Below are 22,846 nucleotides of genomic sequence, written 5' to 3'. Positions count from 1 at the left end.
CTTTATTCCCATGCTGGTTGTGATCCCTTGCATTCAGGAATGGAAAATAAAACAGCTGTGTTTATCCAGGCTAAGAACATTTAGTTCTGTAACTGAGTTTCACCCTGAGTAGGTCAGCTCCAGAAACATTACTGTGATCTGGCTTCATGTCTTCCCTGCTTGGTGAAGGCCAACTGAGTATTAGAAAACAACATTTTACCTCCCCTAAAGAGGACGGAGTCCTCTTCAGGCTTCATATCCACACCTTTTCAGTTTCCAGAAGATAGCTGAAATAAACTTTCAGTGATGCCTGATACTTCTTGACACATCTCAATATACTTTCAGGTGTAGATCTGGTGTTAAAAGCAGGAGGTCTCCTTAGGCAAATGTCCTTGGTGTGGGTGATGATAAATAGTCCCCTGCTTCTATAGGGATGGCCTGAAAGTGATGCTGACTTGCTTAAAAAATGCATTGTGTATGGACAGGATCAGTCTTGACTGACTGCTTTCAGTTGCTCAGAGCTTTGAGCAACTCTTCTACTCTGAGTACTGTTTGAGATTATGTAGAGAACCATAAAATCAAATATTTTAGGTCTAAAGGCTCCCCTTGTTGGATATTATACCTCTATGACTTCTTGTTCACAGAAGTCAGCTTTGTAGGATGCAGTTCCACTTCCAGTGGCTGCAAGTGGGACCTCTTTCACACAGCATCAGCTGGTAACAAGCCCTATATTTCAAAGTACTGTGACACCTGAAGTTTCAGCCCTTGCTGGTGCCTCTTTCTCAGACCTCCTCATCCTTATTCAGAATGAAACCTACGTGTATACAGCTAATTTGATTCAAGTATGTTTTCATTACTCCTCAGTCAGCCTTGGTCAGAAATTTGTGTCTTATGACATCATATTGACCTTTGTTGTGTTTAGTTAGTCAGAGAGTAGTTTGGTAAACTTTGACTCGTTTTCTTCTCTCCATATTAGTCAGGAGGATTTTATCTTTCACTTCAGTGGTGAGGTCTGTCTTTCAGATATGCTGCCATGACTTTTTCCTTTGTTGACATAGAAATCTGTGATGGGCACCATTGTGGCTACTTCTTTGGCCACACATAGTGCGTACTTATAAATATGTAACAACCAGTTTTTGCTCAAAAAATATTCTAAAGTGTGTGGGAGTACCCTTTAGGGGTATTTGAAAGCTTAAGGTTCCAAAGACTTTATATTTTTTTCCTTAGTAAATTATTTATTTCCAAGAAGGACATGCACCGGGTCTGTATATTTGAGACTTGTTAATAATTTCTGGTTGTGGTGTAGCTACTGAGTAATCTTTAAACATCCCTTAATGATGTCGGTGCTATTAAAGTCTGAGGGCTTACACTTTTTTCCAGAATGAATGAGGGCTTCCAACTCCTTGGGTGCCTACTAGAGAGGAAAATTTTTATGAATTTTAATTACTTAAATTTCTTTGATTAAAACAAAAGAGAAAAGAAGAGCTAGCAGAAAGGTTGGTGGTTTTGTTATAAAGGAGCAAATGAGCTGTTTATCAAGACTTGCTTGCTTTTAAGTCTTTTTTTAAAAAACACAGTCTCCAGAAAAATCCAGTCTAAAGTCTGGATTAAAATCCTGTTAAAAAATGTGTCAAATGTGACATACATGTAAAACTGGAAACTTTATTTGTTTTAAGCATATTTTGTAAAGAATGTTATTATTCCTGACAATCGGAAACACAGATGTTTAACCGAAAATGTCTTTCTACTCACATGCACCAGCATGAATCATCCACCAGTGAGAGATACAATTCATGTGATAGTCAGTTAAATGAGTCCTATTCGTGCAGTTCTTTGTCACCTATATTTGCATTTTCCTAAAGCATATCACAAACAAAATTAATAATTCATAATTATGGTTACACAGCAGAGCCTTATTTTGATAGTCCCTTACCACAGACCTAACAAGTCTGTTTCTTCCTGCATTTGAAAAATACCAAATAAAAAATGTCCAAATCAATATACTTGTCCTATGGAAGTACAGAAAACTTTTTTTAGGAAAAGAAGAACCATATGTATTGTACTGATGATCATAAATTGCAAAGGAAATACTGTCCTGCTAAAGTCTAAGTGCTGCTTCTCCTTTTTCCCAGACATTAAAAAAATAGATTGGTGAGCACTAACATGTCACAGGAGGGAAAATCGGACTACATTGATTTCAACGCTTAACTCCTGTGCCTAGCAAAACAGAAACAGAACATAATCTCTGCCATGTAGAAAGAGCAGTTTATACATGAGCATTTCCAAAAGAAACCAGAATAGAAAGGAAAAAGTATTGTAAAAGGAGAAATAAACAGACCTTACTCTGAGACATTTACAAAATTAATATATTCAAGACATGGACTAGAGAGAGCAAACTGAAAAAATACTGATCAAAACCACCTTCTGGCAAAAAGTATACCCTGCCCAACAACACTTTGTAACTTCTACCATATGGACAGAAACCTTGCAGTTTTGAAGGAGAATGAGGAACACTGATTGGAAAGTTAACAATGAGAATGGCAAGGGAAAAGTCTCCCTTAGCTGGAGTTCTACCAGGAGTAATAAAACAAAGACTTTGTCAAGCAGAATACATGCTGGCTGGCAGATGAGGACTGAATGCCAGTCACTTACAGTATAAACAGAATATCCAGGGTGGTAATTCATTTCATCTAGAAATCTCTATGTATTTTGGGTCTTCTCCAAGACAGCCTCAAATCCTGGCATCTGGAGTGAACTCGAAACTCAAATAAAAAGCATGTTGGACGGGCTTGTCTTTTCACAACATTGGTAATGCTGCTACGGATTTAAAAATGAGGGTACCATTTTCTGCAGCCATGGGTGAGATGAGAGTAGGAATGCTGAGCAAATTTATGGAGGAAACCAGTCAGTTTGCACTAGTGCCCCATTCAGTTTTGCAGTTTGTGATATAAGATTGGGTTTCCTGTTGGTCATTTGACATTTATAAGAAGGACCTACCTCTGTGGAGCACCTCTTTTCATATCAGTAACCTTGTCATACTGCCCTTTATCCCAGCCCTTTACTTATGGCACGTCTGCTTTTCCTGCCTTTATTTTTATGAACTTTTATGTTGCTTCCTTCCTTGAAACACCCCAACCAACATCATCCATAAATACATTATTCTGTCTCTCAAATCCCACTTGAAGATCTGTTTCTACTATGGTACCAGCTGGAAATGCTGAGTGATACCAGCTAGCTAGAAGAGCGGGAAGGATAGAACTGTTCATTTATTTGGGTGTTGTAAATGCATTTTCTTAGGGAGTTTTGCCTCCACCTTCCACCTGTGATTGCCACACCTGCCTGTTACAGCGTAGCTCAGCTAGGCAGTATGCTTTTAGTGGTAAAGATGGCTTCACTGTGTGCCTGCACTGTTTTTAGCACAGTTGGGCTCCCAGTCTGATTTACAGCTTCTAGAGCCTACTATCATACAAATAATAGAGAGCAGTAATGATAGTAGCCTTTGTGATACATGTTGTCCTTGGAGAGCATGGGCAAATCCAAATTCTCTGATCTTTCAGTCTTCTTACTTTGTGGCGGGGACAATAGCATCCCAGTGATGGGTGTTCCAAGGAAGCATCACACCTCTCTGCCTTGCTTCTGCCTTGTACCATTTTGCATGATTTCTGCCACCTAATCATAGTGCAACTGTCACACGGGGGTATAATGTTTCATTTTCCTGACTCACTCTGTGAAATAACTCAAAAGTAGGTGCTGAGACATGATAGTTGAATTGCACTGCCTGCATAAAAAAATCACGGTCTAGTTACTAACTCATAAAGTCAGTTTCAAGTTTGACTGGAAACTAGGATGATCTGAGCTAATTGTATTATTACTGTAAAGCCTTGTAAAGTTAGCCGTTACATCAGTCACTGGAACACCTGTGGATGAAATGCAGTTGGGAAAGGCTTGCAAGTGACTTATCAAGCATGTACCTTTTGAGAACTTAAAGCTGCAGAAAGGAATAAAAAAGTCAGCAACTATGGTTAGCCTTGAGTGGGAGAAATAAAATGAGACCAGACTGCTTAATTAGTTGAAGGGATTATTTTTTTTTTTACTCAAATAGGAGAAGAAATTTGGATTTTTAAAAGATTGCTTTAGACAAAGCAACCTACAGCTAGTTTTTAATAGTAACAGCTTTATTCTTTTGTTTGAAAGTATAACCAGCAGCTCCTAGACTTTTGAGCCAGGGTTATTTTGTTGGTCAATCTGTTCTATACAGCAGTAAGTAATTTCTAAGTCCATTTTTTGGAAGGGACTGAGACACACTGAGAAGCAAGTCCAGACTTTGTTCATTTACAAAGAGAAAAGGGAAGACTTTTTATTCAGTTTGGTAGAGGCCCATTTCTTTTACTAAAGAACATTTTCATTGGTTTTGGAAAACAAGATAATGCTTGCATCTAAGTCAAAAGAATGATATTTTGCTTGACTAGTTCAGTCAACAAATAGTCTTAGCTTCCATTTAATGAGAAATAGTTCTTCTCCAGCTTTTCTATCCATAAACTACCTACTGGAGATTATTCTTTATGAAGTCTTGAGATTGATCAGTAACATACTTGTGCCTTCTGAGTGAGAAAGGAAAGGGAAATTTTCCACCCAAGGAAGTGGCAGAACTAGAATTTCTTCAAAGAGAGTTGATCTTTTTTAACCCAATCTTCTAACTTCTAAATTTAACTGCACAAAGTAATTTTAGGAATTCAAAGTATGGCAGACACTGAATATTACCAACTAGAATATAATTCAGTTCTCAATCTGAAGAGAAGATAAGGTATCATGAAGTGGCTGAACAATCACTAAATGTCAGAGAATAGGATTCCAGTATTAAGGAAAAGCTAATGGAATAGGTCTTGTGAGTAAAAATGAAGTGAAATACTATCTTCAGGTGTTTCATGGGTACTACTTAGAAATATTATCACTGGAGGTTGCGAAGTACTGAACAAAATGGGACCCATGAGGAAAAGTCATAAATCAGGCCAGCTGAATGTGAAGGAAAAAAGATATTTCACATTTTAAATGCTGCTGTAGCGAGAGGCACAAAGAATGGGAAAGAAATAAGTAGAAGGGAAATAAGAATAGCTTAGATTAATTAGAAAAGCAAATATCTAAGTGTGTAGAACTAAGCAATGTTACTGTCTTCCACTTTATTCAGTGCAGGAAGCCTGGGGAAATACTTTGCTGGGTTTTGTGGCACCTTAGGGTTTATCTATAAGTGTATCTCTGTTTTTCACTTCTGGCAGGAAGCACTCTGGTTTGTTTTCATCAAGTAAAGACTTTCCAAAGTCAGCACCTTAATCCTTTTTAAACTGGCAGGAAACATTTCCTTGTCCTTTCATTTTCTAAGCAGCTCCCTTGAGCTATCCTGCACTCGCTGCTCTTTACTGACCTATTGTCTTTCTAGAGGTGCACCACAGTGTATGTGTCAATTTGGCCTTGATTATTCTGGCTCCACTAGCCCAGACAGTCTCAGTAAGAAAAGAGAAGTGAGATTATTTTGCAAGGTTTAAAGTCAGTCTTCTGTATGCAAGAGTAGAATCAAAACCTTAAAAGTGAAACAAACAAAAGAAATCCAAATAAATAATTAGGTCCAGTATTGTGAGGGAGATGCATAGCTCAGCTGTTGGCATCAATATGCATTGCTGTAATTAAAAACAGATATTTTACTGGAGATACAGGATTAGTCTTGTAGCAATGTATCCTTAAAGGCTCTAGGGTGATCAAGGAAATTAAAAATTACTGTGTTAGAAAAAGTGGTTGAAACAATAAAAATAAATAAACCACCAAGACTGTAGCATCATGATACAATAGTGCATAGGTGGTAACACTGTTTCTGTAACAAAAGATGACATTTGACTCAATTTTTTAGCATATGTCAGTACAGCAGAGTAATAGAGAAACCACAGCATCTTTTTTTAGACTTACAACAGTACTTTTCCCAATCTCTCTTGAAAACGTACAAATAAAACTCAATGCACAAATTGACATTGCAGCTTATCATGAGGCAGAATGAATTTCAGAACTACTTCCCCTAGCTGCCTCGATCCCCTTAGGCACAGCCCACCGTTCTCTCCATGGTGCCAATGCAATTGCCCGGGTGGCTATAGTTTTAAAGTCAGTTAAGAAGTAATTATGAGGTGAGAGGCAAATATCACCCTGGAACAACATCTCCCTATCAGACAGAAACCAGAGAGAAGTAAAATGACACTGCTTATCATAGCTAATGCACTTTAGGATTTAATATTAAATGCAGTACAGTCTGTTTATTAAATGTGTGGAAGAGTCACTGTTGGGGCAGCATCTCTTGATTATGATGCCAAATGATATGGGTTAGCAGGATTCACACAGGACTGTGAAGAATTTCAGCAGGACAAAAGCAAACTGAATGAAGAGGTAGTACGAACTCGAATTGCAGTCTTGATAAATGGTATGTAGTGTTCACCAGAGTTAAATTTAAATGTCTTCTAATTTATAAAGGGTTCAAAACTGAGCACTGCACTGAAGAAAGGAATGCAGGTTTCATTGTAAACAATGCACCGGTGACGTGTTTAATGTCCATCTGATGTTGAAATAAAACCATTCAGAATGCTAAGGGAGATAAAGAGTAGGTTTGAGGTATGTTAAAAGAATAAACAGTATTAAATAAAATGAGGAAAGTTAATCCCAAATTTCTGATATCAAAAGACTCAAGGGATGTTCAAGAAAGGTGAAAGGTGGCAAATTTGGTTTGTTTACCCAAGTAGATTTTGGAAACCACTGACACCAAGAAAGGAGCAACATTCTGTCAGAGAATGAATGAGTTGCTGAATGGAAATAAAGGAGAATTGAGATAATCCCAGTATTTGCGGGGTTTATAATAATAATTAGTGATAGGAGTTTTTAAAAGGCTTGTCAAACATCATGTTTCCAGTTTAAGACGTTCTCTATTCTGAGTCAGGCTGAATCCATAAGTGTGAGAAACTCTATGCTATTTTTAATTTGGAGTGACATTACGTGTCTTTTCATAGAAAATTGGGATGATCCTTCAATTGGATAATCAATAGATGATTCAACATGGGAGTTTGAGTGTCCTGATTCACTGTTTGCCAAGTTCAGCTCAGCAGCTCCTTTTTGTATGAAAATGGTCTAGACGTCTACTGCACTTCTGAGTGCTGTGAAGATTACAGCAATATAGAGTTTAACAAAATTATTTATATATTTATCTATTATATATATAAAATATATATATTTATATATTATTTATTAACAAATTTATTTATATATGATACAGGAAAATAAAAATAGAACTGTTTATATTGGAATTTGAAGCATCTATATTGAAGAAAATAAAGAGCCAGATTTTGTTATCTTTATTCATACAAAGTCAGGATTGTGCTAATTTGTAACAGTATGTATGTATTTCTGTCAAACTAATACTCTGTTGGGACTGGGCACAGAGAGAGGCAGCCAGTCTTCTTCTCTGATTTAGCACTCATTCTAAGTACTATGGCCAGAATTTTCCAAAGAACCTGGTTCCTGCAGTTAGCTTTAGATATGTTTTGATTGATGGTTATCACTTTTCTGGCAAGTTTTCCTGGCATTCCTCCTAGCAAGGTGTTTTGAAGATGTAGTCCAGAAGTGTAGCTGTGGGCACTCAGAAGTGCTCTCCATCTTCAAATATCCTGGTTAGAACTGAGAAGAGACATTGGAAATGTTTTCGTTGTACTTTTCAGAAAATATCTCTGCATGTAAATTGATCATTAATTTTCTTTCTCTCCAGAAAAAGGAAATGCAGAAACAAGTAAAATATAGTTGGTGCTTTCAAAATCCTCTCTGAAAGAGCAGATCTTATCTCAGATAGCGAGATAAGAATGTGGTCTTAAAATATTACACTTTACTTAGGCTTTACTCTTCCTTCTCCCTTCCCAAAAAAAGCCACAGCAGGAAAGCGATTCATAAATCTCTGTGTCCATTTTATGGCATGGTGCCTCAAATGATGAATGCTGTCACGTTTTGATTAAAAAAAAAAATGGAAGTCCTTAAAAAAAATAAAATCAGCTTAGTGAATTGAATGTTACTTCCTTAATGTTTTTCGTCCTGAACTCATTTAGCAGGGGAAATGGATATTTCATCAGACATGGATTTGACGTTCCATCACATTATACAGTAAACAGTACAAACGATGTTATTTTCTTTAAATGGAGAAGCTGGAAGAGCTAAGACAGTAGCTGCTGTAAGGCACTGGTTATCTCATTTAAACAGATATTAAATGTAGGTGCCAGTGGTGTGATCATCAGCTGCTTCCCACTTTGTGAATAAATTGCTTAGAAGGAGTCTTTTTTCCTACCAGATGTGACCTAGATTTAGATTTCCAAAGGCAAAAAAAAAGTCTATTGTGTAAAAAACAATTGCGGGTAAAATGCATGGTAAATGAGCTTATCTCACTTTTCCAGGTGTTTAAGCTAATATGTTATGGAATTACAGCTTCATTTATGAAAAATAATTGAGGAAAATGTTCCAGCAAATAAAATTTGGATAAAGGCTTAGTATGGTTATTGTATTGTTAGCAAGTTTCTAAATGGCAGAAAGAAAAGGGAGCCAGCACAGATAATAAAAATATAGAAATTTGTGAATCTGTGAAGAGGCTCCTGTAAAAGGGTTAGGTCTGGCAGTGGTATCCACCTGTGTTGTGGTCTTGCAAAATGTCTTGGAACAATATAAAGAATTCTATTCCCGACAATGCATATGAAAGCAGGACTTTTTCTTAAAAGACCAAGTATTGATATCTGTTGGCCCTGGATAAGACTAATAATACTGGTAGGTTAAGTATACAAACATCAAAAGAATAACACCTTTATTCTTTTTCTTTTTCCTCTTTCTCTTTTAATGATTCCATAGGGGCTGCCACTCGAAAACCGGACCCAGAGCCTGAGAAACAGACCGACCATACTGTTAAAATTGCTGGAGTCATTGCAGGCATCTTGCTGTTCGTCATTATATTTCTGGGGGTCGTGCTGGTAATGAAGAAAAGGTGAGCAATGAGTGGATGTTTTCCATGTACACAGTCATATTGCATCTCCTACAGCAGTTCTCAATTTGATAATGGTAGAAGTGTCCAGCCACCTTCATGTCCACAGAGAATTAATGTTTCTCTCTTCGTTTTATATATATATATATATATACACACATATATATATATGTATACCAACTAATGATTCTAGCATTTTTTATATCAGTACTGCATGATGGGCTCTAATAATAGAAGAATATCTCTGTCCTGTAAGTGTGAGTCTCCACCCTATTCAACAGAACAGCTGAAAGTTAGATGTAGTTTCATTCTTTCATGTAAAAGAAATTCTTAGTCAAACAGGAACTAGAGCTAAGGTAGTTTGTGCTAAGAATGGGGAGTATATTGTTTTGCATAAACTTCATTCTGTGAAAACAAAGAAAAATGTTACAGTGGTGCTGAATGTTTCCAAATGCTGGTTCAACACACACATTGAGATTGCTTTGTTTCAAATATCATTTGAAAACTGCTACATTATTAGAAGCGTGAGGCTTTTAAAACTGTTTTCCTTTCTCAACACTGTAAAAGGAAAAATAGTAATGGGAAAAATATCTCAAATCTAGGGAGGAGGCATAGATAAGAAAAAGACCCCCATGTGATATTAGAAGCTAAGTCTAGATTGGGAGAAATTAATTAGCAAATAGAATTAAGGTTTTAGGTTGTATCCTGAGCAATGTGAGGTTTGCAGCTGTCAGAGGAGGGGTTGGGAGTATGCAGGTGCTGTGTAAAGGCACTGAGTCACAAATTCTCCTTCCACTTCTGCCACAGTCTCCTTATTGTCCCGTAACCCCTCACCTCCTTGCTATGCACTTTGTATTATCTCCTTTTCTTCCTTTGAGAGCAATCCTGGCCTGATTTTACTCATTCCAACACTATGTGATTTAATTGTATGTTAACTAGTTTGGCAGGTCTGAGATAGTCCAAACCCCTGAGCTGCCTGAATTTCTTCCAGAATTTGAACAGTGGAGGTGCACAGCAAAGGAGGCAGCTGTCTGACAGTGCCTCAGGGCAGGCAACAGAAGTAGCTGCTTTTCAGTCTCCTTGAAGACAGAAGCAAGGCCATGAGTTAGAAGGTCTCTGTGAAGAGAAATGTGAGCTGTGACCAGGGCTGGGGGCTAGGTCGTGACAAGAGGTAGGTAAAGCAGTCTAAAGCTGCCACACAGAAGAGCCTGAGACTTAAGCGCCAGGGTAGGTCTGACTGGGGCAATGAAACTGACCCAGTAACCAAATCTGCTCAGTAAAGTACAGTGTATCAGGGTTTTGTTCTGACTTTGCAGTACTTTTTTCTTCTCACTTTGATTTCTTGCATCATTCATACCTTCAGTTTTAACAGTTGAACTCCCAAACTCCTCCCTAGGGCCAGACACAGAACTTGGCATGCAGGAAGGAAGGCTTCTTGCATTGTCTGGCCAATACTTCCTGACCAGCATTCATCATTCTCTCTCTTCCACTTCTGAGCCTCTCCTTAAGTGTTTCTGCCAAAGGTAGAATGTATTCACCCAAGGGAGACAAGTTCTTAATTTTGAAGAGAGAGCATTGCAAAATGATACAAATAGTTTCAAAGTGAATAAGGTGTCAGGGTCTCTGGCTAAATGGATGCTATGCCAGCTCCTGCTTAATTCTCTAGAAAAAAACTCTTTGATAATCTAATTGTTAGAGGCGGGAGGTCTCAGATCCTAAGTGTTTGCATTAATGCAGAAGGATACTTGATTCCTTCTGTCTACCACAGCAGAGTAATTACTATTCATAGCAATTCTGTTGCTAGAAGAAAAGTGTATTATGTGAGCTTCTTTGGGGTTTGGAATAAATCTGCTTGTGACAGAGATGAAACTATTGAAAGTAAAAGTCCGGGAACTCTGTTACCAAATACATACAGTTTCATTGTGTAGTACAGAAATAACGATACAAATAACACAAACATATCCCAGAATGATGCTGCAGTCTTGAACAAAACAAACTGAAATGAGTTGAAGTGAATATTGAAAACTAAGAATGGTTCATTTGTGTAACAGGATGTGACCAGGGGTAAATGTGAGTTCCAGGAGGTGGGTATATTGTGACCCAGGCCTCTAAAGCATCTGCCGTAGCATAGGAGATCTTGAATACGATTACACTCATGACTTAAGCAAAAGATGAACCGATTATTCAGTAGATTGTTATTGGTGCATTAATTCACTAGGCTGCTGAGAGGCCTTGTGGTTTCACCTTGGTTCAGTTACTGTATATACATTATGCATTTGAAGAAAATGTATAAATCATACCACAAGCTTAGTATAACTGTAGTGGTTTTGCAGTTTTATGATACTTAAGGTGCTGCTTTGGGAAACAATCTTATCAAGTTAGTGGGTTGTTTGACTACTGCACTTGATCATTTTATTTCATTTACTTTATCAGGAGCTTCACTGGTGTAAAGATCTGAGTAAAAAATAAAATAACACCTTGTAATTCAGTGTCACCTTTCCTCTGAGAACCACTTTGTTCTCTGCACTATTATGTGCAGACTCACTGGGCGACAATGCTAGGTTTCACCACAGTGAGCTACATGTTCTGAAACTTGTCTTGCTTGGAATTGGCTTCAGCAGTATCCCATTCACATTCCACTATTCCAAGGCATATCCCAAGGCATGTACTTCATGTTATTCTTTGTTTCACAGAAAAGATTCTTGTAGACTTGATCTCCAGATCACACTAGTAGATTAAACTTACTCCGTCTCTGGGGCTTCACAGTGCTTAATTAACTTAATTTCAAACCATTTCTTTCCCTTATCAAGAGATCTGGAAAGCAGTTTTACTTAAATGATAACCATGATTTTGTCCAGTGCATTCCTTTAATAGCCACCTCATTTCACTCAACAACCATTCTTTGCTTGGTTGGTGCCATGCACCACAGATTATTACAGACCAGTCTCTTGAACTTTTAATTCAGTAGCCAGGTAGAAGAAGACCAATATTCAAAGCAGTTTTCAGTGCCACACAGACGTGCTTTGGATATGATGGCCACTATCAAAGCAGTAGGTAGAGAAGTTCTGCAAATATCAATAGTCATTAGGCAGCATTATTAGTTTCACTGTATAGTGGTCTTCTGAAGTAGTTATATTATAAACCAGGTCACAGAGAGATTAGCTGGCCTAGTGATTCAGTGTGTGGTATGGAGTCAAGAGTGAGGGTAGAAACATCATGGACACATTTTCTGTATGGACACTCAGGCTGTGATTGAAGTAAACCAAATCTGTAAACTTGTTGCCTGGGTCAGGGGAAGACTTAGTGCTTTCCTATTTTTCTCTCCACTTGGTTGTTCAGAGTTATTTATCTATTCTGTTCTATCTTTTCTTTATCCATTCGCATTCCTGCATTAAGGTGTCATGTAACATAACCTAGGAACCTGCAAGCTATTCCTATAGTAAAAGGGTAATACCAATGCAGTGATTCTTCTCTGAAGTCAGAATAATGCCAATAAGCTTTCCTTCCTCAGCTGTGCTCTGTATCTCCCATATAAGAGTTAACACAAAATCAGATGAGAACAATACATGTGTTTCCACAATATTGATCCACAATAAAGTGAATTTTGAATCTCATCCTGAATATTAAATCTCACTTGAGGCCCTTGATTTCTTCCAGTCTTTGATATACCTGATAGGACTTTATAAAAAAAATAAAAAATAAAGAATGCAGCAAGTTCCCCTTTTGATCAACTTTAAGTGGAGCAGTGAAAATGAGAGTACTGTTCCCACAGCTTTGGAAAAGCAATAACAATTAAATCAAGACTTGCATAAATCAGACACAGCTTTTTCTCCTTTCCTCTTTTTCTTTACCTTTGTATTCTATATAAGTTAAGTTTAAAAAAAATGCATAAGTTGATAAGTTGTGGGTCCAACATTTGCTTAAAAGCATATATGTCTTTGGGGCAGCTGTTTCTTTCAGGGCTGCCATCTTCTTGCTGCAGTGGGAGTGCAGTAAGGAAGCTGTTATTAAAATTTTATTACATTGGCTTCTGCTTCCGTTGTAGAATGGAGTTTTTCTGATCATCACGTTTCTCCATAAAAAGCTTACTTTGTTTTGTCTGTCTTTAGTTTCTGTTTTCAGCTGTCTCTATGCCCAAGCCTTCCAGTAGTTTCTAATATATGCAGTTGTGGCATCTGTTTAAGTCAGAGACCCTGGTTCTTGGCAGTGGATAAGCAAGGCTTTTACTCTCAGTGGAGCTGTGCTGGGAATGCATTGTTCCCATTCCCTGGTAGCAAATCAGGCTGTTCAGTTATACATACACCTTTGCCAACAGTTTCAAGCAGTTAGGATAAAAAATTGAAGAAAATAAGGCTGAAGGAAAATTCCAGCCTTCTCTCCCTGAACCTTATTTTTCCCTCTAGGCCAACTACAAAAGAGAGGTGATGAAAGAAAACACTGTGGTAATGACACAGTTCCAGAAGTTTCTCTTCCAATGGGACAATCCTCCTGCAGCCAGCAGTGCTGATTTTGGTAAATTTTATAGTGGGGCCTTGTTCTACAAGTGGTATTCATGAAATTAATTTATGTCTTCAGTCCTAGAGGATATAAAAATGCTTTATATTGCCACTATATGCAGAAACAGTTTATTGATATAAAATAACCTGACTACTGAGAAGTGACTGAAGAGCCATGCTCATAAGAAAATTTGGCCTAGGTTAGCTAGAATCTTTGCATCAGTCTTTTTAACAGAAAAAGGCTTTTCATGCATAGACAAAGACCTAAGTTCGTACTCATTATGTAGGAAGTAAAATGGAACTTGTCCATATTTATTAAAAAAGCTAAATCCATTCACTTACGAATGGTGCTTTAGCATGAGGCCTGAGGACTTACAAGTGTAAAGCTTTCTGGTTTTGCAGGATTTTGATTTGTTCTTTTTACCTGTTTCTTTCAGTGTACGGTATTCTTGATAGTCAAAAACCACAGTGCTCTTTTTCAAGGACTTTTATGTGGAAAATCTCACAACTGTAGCAATATAAAAATAACTGGAGCTTGAGACTTCCAATTTTTCTCATCTTACACAAATTCTTAATGGAACATTTACACAATTAAAGCTCCTGGATTTTTCAGCATTTTTTTTCATAAGGAATAATTTATCTCTATTACATATCTGGCAGAATTCTGCACACAAGTACCATCAGTGCTTCAGTGATTAATTGTATTTATTGTTGTTTCTCAAATTATTATACATCTTTAGAAGTAGGAGAATATTTGTACTAATTACATTAAATCTCTCTCATGGCAACATATGGCAAGAAACAGGGTTGGCAGTGTTGTGAGATTCTAAATCAAAGTGAGGGAATAAGTAATTTCAAAAAGAAAGGCAGGGGGAATTATAATTATGACTGAACCAGAAAACAGCCCCTTGCTAATAGCACAGGTAAGTGGATCTGCTTTCACAGGACTTGATCCTGTGCTCCTTACTGAATGCAATGGGGTATGTGCTGGTGGAAGAAGCATGTAACTGTTTTGCAGCTTGCCCCTTCCTCTATTCTTAGATATCTTTTAAAACTCAACTTTAACAGGTATGCATTTTCCAGATGTGCCACGTGATTAAATATTCAGTATGTAGCCTCTTGTGTTTGAACAATACTGTTTGCATCAGAAAAATGGGAATAAAAACTGGGAAATATTTCTAACGGCATCTTCACACAAGGAAGATGAGAGAGAAAATTTGATGAAAGCCTAGTTTTCAAAGAGATGCCTGAAGCATGTAGCCAGAGGCAAGTTAACGTTGGTTATAGTCCTTTGCAAGGCCTGTTTACATGTTTCCTCTGTAGTCAAAGGGCTGTATGCATGTGCTCTAAAAATTACAAATGCCTACATGGGTCCTTTCAGTCTTTTATCTTACCAACATGTGAATGCTACTTGACATTATGCTCAGAGATGTTTTAAGATCTCCAGCTTTTTTTTTAATTGCAGTCAATATATGGAAATCATTTAGGTTGAAACTTATCCCTTTTGGAGAGCTGCAGTCCTGCTTGTAGTGGGCTTATAACTGAGGGAGGAAAAGATGTGAAGCAGAAGAGTATAGCTGGGGCCTTCTATACTTTGTGCTCACACAGAGCATGTCTGGGTGGAGGATCTGGCTGTGCAAGACATTGTGCAAGACTGACTGAGCCCATATTCCTCAAGCTGGTGGTGGAAGGTCTCTGAAGTTGTTTTTTGTGACATTCGCATGGGCAGAAATAATGTGGATACAGGATTAGTTCTCATGTTTATCTCTACCACATGGGGAAATACCACCAATGTAATTTTAGCCAGCAAAGAAAGCCTTTTTATTTGCATGACAATAAGTATCTTTTTCTTCCAAATTTAAAAGGCTATTAAAAAACTGAGATATTAAAAAAGCCATGGCCATTGATTTTTCTGCTCTGGAAACAAGTTCAAGTCCTGTCAATGACAAAACTGATTTCTTTAAGTAAAGAAAGGGATAGCCTCAGATTCTACAGTGCTGTGACAGGAAGGGAAGCTACTTCATACGTGTTCTGAAATTCTGTATTGCTAACCTTGTAACACCATGCTAGAAGTTCCATATCCTTATTCCTAATGCAGCTGAGGTGTAATCAGAGGTGTTTTAGCACTTTAATTGGGAGTGTTTGTGTGTAGTATATGCAGATATAAATAAACATTAAATACCTAACATTACTTAGTAGGTGTACTTTAAGATGGTTTGATTTAACAGTTGGAGATGCATTATATATTGTATTGCTCAAAGTTTTATGAAGATTGGATATGTCATCTGTCTATTCCAGACACACTGCATGATATGCTCAGATATGCATTCTTGCTACCTTTCATTTGTGTCACCAGTTCAGGTCTCAGTTTCATCTTGGTTTTTCATACATTAATATTTGACTTTTCTTTCCTTCCATTTCATCTTTTCCACCACTGCCTAATCCTTCCACCATCATGACAGAAGAAGCTATCACTCCTACACTTATTACCTGTAAGTAACTTCTTTGTCATCAGACACACTTTCTGCCATGTTGTTCCATGCCTAAGTAGTGAATGCTAATATTGAAAGTTCCTGTATAAAAACATACTTTGTAAAAGTTTTACCAAGATAAAAACAACATGGTCAATAATGTAATGAAATATTTAGCTTTTAGCTTTATAACAGTTTCTTATGCCTCGTACTGTGCATTAGAGTCCTTTGAATATCATTATGTAAGAAATTTTCTTAATTGAGAAGTAGTAGGTATAAATACCACTACCATGTCGATGACAAATTTTCATGCTTAAATAACTATTTTCAGAATTTATTTAGCAGTTTCTTTCTTATTTGTTCTGTTGAAAATATAGCATTGGTTAGACATGTACAAGCATTTCCATTTGTTGCTGTGTACATATTACTACTTTTTCATGAATAATGATAATGCATAAACATCATGAGTTACCATTTCTGAAGTGAATTTCAAAGGAGTGAGCACTAAAAAATGAGGGCAGGATGAAGCATAACTTTCAGTAAGTTTTGATACAGTCCTTTTGCTTTGATACAGTCCTTAGTAATAGCATTATATGCTTCTTTATTTACCCAAAGCCTTCGTTTCATTCCCTGCTGCCAGGTGATGAATGAGAAGGGTCCTTCTGTGAATTTAGCAAATCCCTTTCTGCAGCTATTCACCTTTACTTGCTTTCCAGGTACAAGGAGTACGTAATAGTTTTTGGATTAACAAAATATTAGAGGTCTTGCTTAGTTGCAAAATGAGACTCATTTAATCTTGTTTAATCTTGTTGGCCAGCAGCAAAAATCAGCTGTCCAGTAGATACCTGTTTTCTCTAAACCTCAGATTTAAAAGTCATGGGAACCTATGAGATATTTTTATGTAGTTAGAGAAGTTTGGGTGTTACTTGCATGAGACAAATATTAGTACTTGTTTTCAAGTACATATGGTAGTAGCACACTCTTGAAAGGAACACATTTCAGTAATGTTTTTATTTAAAAGCAATATGAAGTTTCTCATGTTCCTTTCTAGTTGCTCTTCGAACTTTTTAAACATATTTTTGAATTGATATTTTGAAAAAGGATCAAAAATTCATTTATAGGATTTATGGAAAAATTAGTAAATATTTTCTAGCTTGAAAACTTGCTAAGCAGAACCATGCTTCCAATGAATGAAAGCAACTAAAATTTAAACCTCTTAGTTGAAATTCCATAAGACTTCTGAATATATTGAAAGTGCTCATTTGCTTGGTAATGCAGATTTCATGTTACATTATTTTGACACTCTACATGTAGTGCAATTTTTAAAACTGTTCTTTAAAGCAGTGTATTAATATGAAGGTCAGAAAAAATTATCTCTACCACAGATACAGTATTTCAAAATTTATTTCTGTTCCAGAGATAAAAAGACCATATCTTCATAGGCTTTAAAAAAATAAATTCAGTTTGGGATCATTTAAATGTAGTTCTTTAAAATGTCAAAAGAATGTAATACAGTAAGTCATATAGTATGTTGTTGCCATAATAAGTAAATATATTTAAATAAATATTTTAATATGATTCATGTCTCAAGGCTAAGTCAAAAACAAAATTGAAACAAATGGAACATTAAATGAAACACTGTTTCGTTATTCAAAGAAATTGTATTATATATTTTTTTCTCTTTTTCCACTGACAGAGGAAAATATGTAAATTGAAATGGGTTTTTTAAGTTTTACGAACATGTTTTATCCCCAGTTTTGAAATCATAGAGACTGTTAACAGTGGATGGAGGACAGTGTCTCTGGATTATTTGAAATACTCTCCCAGTGGCTTCAAGAGAAGATCTGTCTTTTTGTTAGTGTGATACAAATGCAGTAACTTTGGAGCTGGGTCCACTAAGTCTTCCAAAAGAAATTGTGGGATCTTGACCTTGTATTCTTTTGTTCCCTGTCTGGCAAAAGAAGCAAAGTCAGAGCCCTGAAAAGAGCAGTCAAAATTGTCTGTCAGTAGGAGGAAGTATTTTGGACCAAATTCTCCACCTGTTTACACACTACGCAATTTCACTGAAATTGATGGAAATCTTAGATGAATGCAGAATTCATTACGGTTTTATTTTTAGCTGAGAAAGTTGGTATGGATTATAAAATGTTATATATTTTGAGAAACATGATTTCAAGTACTCTACCATTGCTAATTTACCACTTCTATACTGAGTATCATATTCAAATTTACTGATTAGTCATTGTAAATGCAAGCTGTAACATCCAAGCAAGCATCTATGCACTGAAATAGTTACTATTGTCTTGTGTTCTGCTTTCCTTGTGTGCTGTGGCCTCCTTTTCCCTGCAATCTCTTCCACTTCTAGATCCATCCTAAATTAAAATTAAAAAAAAAAAAATTGGCAGATGCCAGGAGCTGCTGATGAATCATCAGAGGTGGACCTACAGCTGTGCATATTTGGCAGAGAATTATTTCTATTTTATCTTGTGTTTACTAGTTAGCCAGTCAAGAGACATTAGAGAAAAGAAGTTGAGTGCTGCTATTGAGAATTCTTTTTAATGGGCTTAAGTGCCTCTGCCAGTCTTTCCTCCCACTCTTGCGTTCCTGAAAACTGGTGCATTTTTTACCTTTCACCTCAGTCAGGCAGCAGGTTTTTTTTTGTCTGGCTGTAGTTAGTCCTCTATAAGTTCTTTTGTTCTTAAAATTTGAGCAAATTTAATAGTGCTCATTAACTCTGTAGCAGGTCTTTTGACTTGGCAGTCGATTCCAGGTGGGGAAAAAAGAAGAATGGAGATAGTGTCGTTAGTTACACTTGTAACAACTGGTGTTCCCAGCATGGCAGGCAGCATTGGTATGACTGCTTACTCCTGACACATTTTCTGATGGCAAAACCACTGCACCATGGGCTGAAGAAAATGCTTTCTTTTTCTTTTTTTTGTAATTATGGTTAAATGAACTAGGCAAGCCTGTTGTTAAGGTGACAACAAGTACCACTGTGGTGAATGTTGGCCTTTAACTTTTATATCCGAGATTTTAATTTTTATAAAGATTCTGTCCTTGGAGACCGTTTTTCATTAGGCGGGAGCTAACAGCTAGATTCATGCAGATTCAAGTATCAGACAAAGTGAGTGCTTGGACCGCTGGAGTTTACTCAAGACTTCGTTATATTTCTGTGAGTAGGACGTACACCAAATTAAAATACAGAATTGTGAAGGCAGCTTTTGGTGCTGTTCCTCAGTTTAAGCTTGATATCAAAATTGTAAGTCGTGATTATTATTGAAATTAAGTACTTATGCAACAACAGGGCTGCACAGCAGTTAGGTGCATAATTTTGTTCTATTTTTGTGCCTTTTCGCAAGTCATTTCAATAGGAGACAATTATTGCCTAATATTCTTATAAAATCCTAATTATGTTGAGTTCTTCATAGTATGAAATCTGCTGTTGTCTGTCCCAGCACTGATAATTTAGTTAGGTGATCTAGAATAGAAATGCATCAAGGTTCATCCTCTGTATGGGAATCTCAATCCCAAAGCCCAGCACTGTGTAGGACCAGAGGTTCTGTTGCCTGGTGCATATGACTCAGACGACAGAATTCCTGCTGCAAGAGAATTAATTCCACAAACATTGAGCTTTTTCATATAAATGTCAGCCCTTTTCCCAAGAATTTGGTAGTTTGGGGCCCAGTTGAAATATGCTTTTCTTGTATATCTGACTTGAGCTCAGGAGCCTGGGAGTCTGTTCTCAGTTTAGTTATGTGTGTGTCTCTTGCATCGCTAGCAGATACTCAGTGCTGGCTTCTGGATCTCTGTTCAGAGACTTAATTTGTGGCTCATTTTCCTAGTCCCATTGCCATTGACCTAATACTTATGGCAGAAGGCACAAGGTTAGTAGATTTACAAAATGACCCTAATAATTGGAGTAATCAAATTTTTAAAAAATCAATGGTATCAAATCTCTCAACATTTCTGGGTAATTCCAGGGAATATGCAGTCATCACATTTAAAACTTCTGCAGAAAATAGTGAAAGAGGTTAGAAACAGTCCTGTATTCTCAACTGCAACTGCCCCTGGAACCAGAATAAGATCATTAGTTTGCATCTTGTACCTGGGGGGGAATACTGAACAGAAAAACATGAATGTGTTTGAACTGTTTGATTCTGTTAGACCTGTGATCTCTTCTGAATCTTTAAATATGCGTAGGTACGTAGACTTGTATCATAGAACTGTGTAATCCAAAATAAACATGGATTCCTGTAATTGTCTTGTAAGCTAGACTAAAATGATTTGAGGATGTCTCATCATTTTTGTTGCATCTTACAAAGTCTACGATGCCAACATATTAAAATCTTTGGATAAAACTTAGTCCCAAAATAGCAAGAAGGGTATTCTACTAAATTGCCATTGCAGAAAAACACATTTGTATGCTATGTGTCATATGCTTTGTGTACAGAGGTATCTAGCTTTCATGCAGAGATACCGAGCAGTCTCAGAATTGGGATTTTATTTTTAATTAAAATATGCTACATAATTTTAAAAAAATCTATCTAAAGTTGTTATTTCTTATACTGATTCCTTGTATCTTCTGATTCTTTTGAATCTGATTGTAGTGCTTTATAGCCAAGGCTTACATTCCCATTTCTCTGTAGAAAAATTGTAAATAATCCTTAACAGACAGACCACCAGTAAGTATTTTTTTTTTAATTTTGTCAACTCTTTCTGAAGTGTGTGAGCCCCCCAGGGCAGTGATCTGACTATATGAAATAGCTTCCTTGAAGTACAGCAGAGATCAGATCATTCATGTGGAGGAATACCTCTGCTTTAGTTCGTCTTTTCTGGACATGTTTAGATATTCACTCCAGGTTACTTTTCCAATACCCGTACTGGAAACCCGTGGTCATTTCTGAACTTACCCAGACTTTTTAAAACCACAGTATCCCAGATGTACTGAATTAGAAACCATAAACTGTAAAGTGCTGCAAGTTTGGGTTCTTCAAATAAATAAGTATGACAGAAGGAGGTGAAGTGTCAGAAATTATTGATTGCTGTGTTGGTCACACAATCTGTTCTGGTTCCAGCCAGAACAGGGTTAATTTTTGCAGTAGCCAGGAGGCAGCACTGCCAGGACTTGAAGGTTATTCTGTACCACCTCACATCATTTCCTGGCCTCAGGGGAAAGGGCTCTGTTACAGGTCCCATAGCATGGCAGAGAGAGCAGTCCGATATTACCTGTTGGGGGGAGTTTCCACATGAATCGTTTGTCTCCTCCTTGTACCCTTTGTTATTGGTATTGTTGCTGTTACTTCGCCTTTACATTTCCTTTCTAATTTACAGTACGCCTCTAGCTCCCCTAAAGTGTAGACTGCCGGATCCCTGGAGGGAACAACAGTGGCCGTTTGCTTTCTGGAATGGCTAGCTGACCAAAATCATAATTCATTTCCAAATTTTCTTTCTGTCAGTTTTCCTGCAATAAATTACCTATTTCTGATATGAGAGAATAAAGAGCCATATCTCTTGCTTTCTTCTGCCACTCTTGATCACTGACCTTCTGTTTCCATTTGTGAGAATCCGCACGAGAATTCTATCTGACCAGGGTCCTTCCTAATTTCAGGGCAAGTTGTATCTGGGAAGATTGCACCAGGTTTGAAACCGAACATAACAAAAACTAATCAAGCAAGGAACCAGAAGAATGACTGTGCTGTGTGCTAACATATCCAGCAAAACGTGCCTGGTGTTTCTTCAGTCCTAGATAACCTGTTACAAAAGAATATCTTTTATGAGACATCATAGTGTATTAGAATTATGACTTCTTTTCATTTACTAGTGTGCAAGAAAAGTTTGTTATTACTGCTATTATTATTATTAGACTGTAACATTTAGTGTATGCTATGGAGAGAAATCTGTAGGACTGTCAGGAAAGTCTTGCATAATTCCATCTGTTCCTGTGCCAACCAGACAGCAGAGTGATCCAAATAAAAAGAAGTAGTAGTTGGAGCAGAGCAGAGTTTTGTAGGGCTTGTGCAGTGAAATACCTGCTCCTGTGAGTACTGAGCTGGTGAACATAAAGAAGTACATTTATTTTTCTCTTCAGCAGCTGAAGCTCAGGACTGCTTCTGCATTTGATCTGAGATCCCTCAGTGAGATATTGAACCAGACGTCCAGGGCTGTCTCGATTATACTCCGTTCACCTGCAGAGAGAGATAGCTTCTTTCCTTCTTCCCCATTCCCTGATCCTTCTGATCGTGAAGACACAAGTTAGAGCTACCAGAGGCATCTGTCTTGTCTGAAGGAAAGGGAAAGCAAAGCATTCCCTTTGTGAAATGCCAACCTGTGCATTTCACAATCATACAGGAATGAGAGAATCAGCTATTTCAGAGCGATTATGACACTCCACATCCCCTATTGCAAAGTGATAGTGTTCTTTCCTCCCGTGTGGTGACATCAGTAGCCAAAAATAAAATCTTCCGGTATGGATTTCACCAGCATGTTCATATTCAGCATAATAACGCAATATGCAATATTTTTTGCAGCAAATAACAGTTTTAGGTGGGCTAGGTAGTGTTTAGTTATGCTTTAGATATAATGGCATGTATTTTGCCATTTATGGTCCTATTTGGAAATTATCAATGGAAAGGTCATTTCATATCAACTAAGTTCATGGCTTACAGTGTATTTTCAAATGCAGATGAAATACTGAATGCTTTGTATTTACTGGCATTTTTCAGGTAAGATTGTCATGTTTATGATACATCACAGAATAGAGCCCTGATCCTTAGCTGTAACATTCACGTGTTACTGGAAGTAGAACTTTCCTTTCTGCTTACTGAGTAGGGAGGAGTCATGTCACTTTAATACGATTAAGATTA

General features: G+C 37.2%; 1 protein-coding gene across 4 annotated transcripts in view; it reads left to right on the top strand.

The window, feature by feature from the left end:
* Nucleotides 1-22,846, top strand: part of PTPRM (protein tyrosine phosphatase receptor type M) — a 354,996-nt gene that overhangs the window by 189,502 nt on the left and 142,648 nt on the right. For 2 of the 4 annotated variants that reach the window (XM_027737100.2, XM_027737098.2), the window contains 2 exons: nt 8,887-9,019; nt 15,975-16,004. In XM_027737100.2, coding sequence (XP_027592901.2) covers nt 8,887-9,019; nt 15,975-16,004 — 163 coding nt within the window. The remainder of the gene's footprint in view (nt 1-8,886; nt 9,020-15,974; nt 16,005-22,846) is intronic. The other 2 variants (XM_027737101.2, XM_027737093.2) reach the window with 1 other exon arrangement.

Source organism: Pipra filicauda, unplaced genomic scaffold, assembly GCF_003945595.2.
Source record: "Pipra filicauda isolate LSUMZ 115617 unplaced genomic scaffold, ASM394559v2 scaffold271_size1040873_pilon, whole genome shotgun sequence".
NCBI lineage: Eukaryota > Metazoa > Chordata > Aves > Passeriformes > Pipridae > Pipra > Pipra filicauda.
This window is presented reverse-complemented; position numbering and strand designations above follow the sequence as displayed.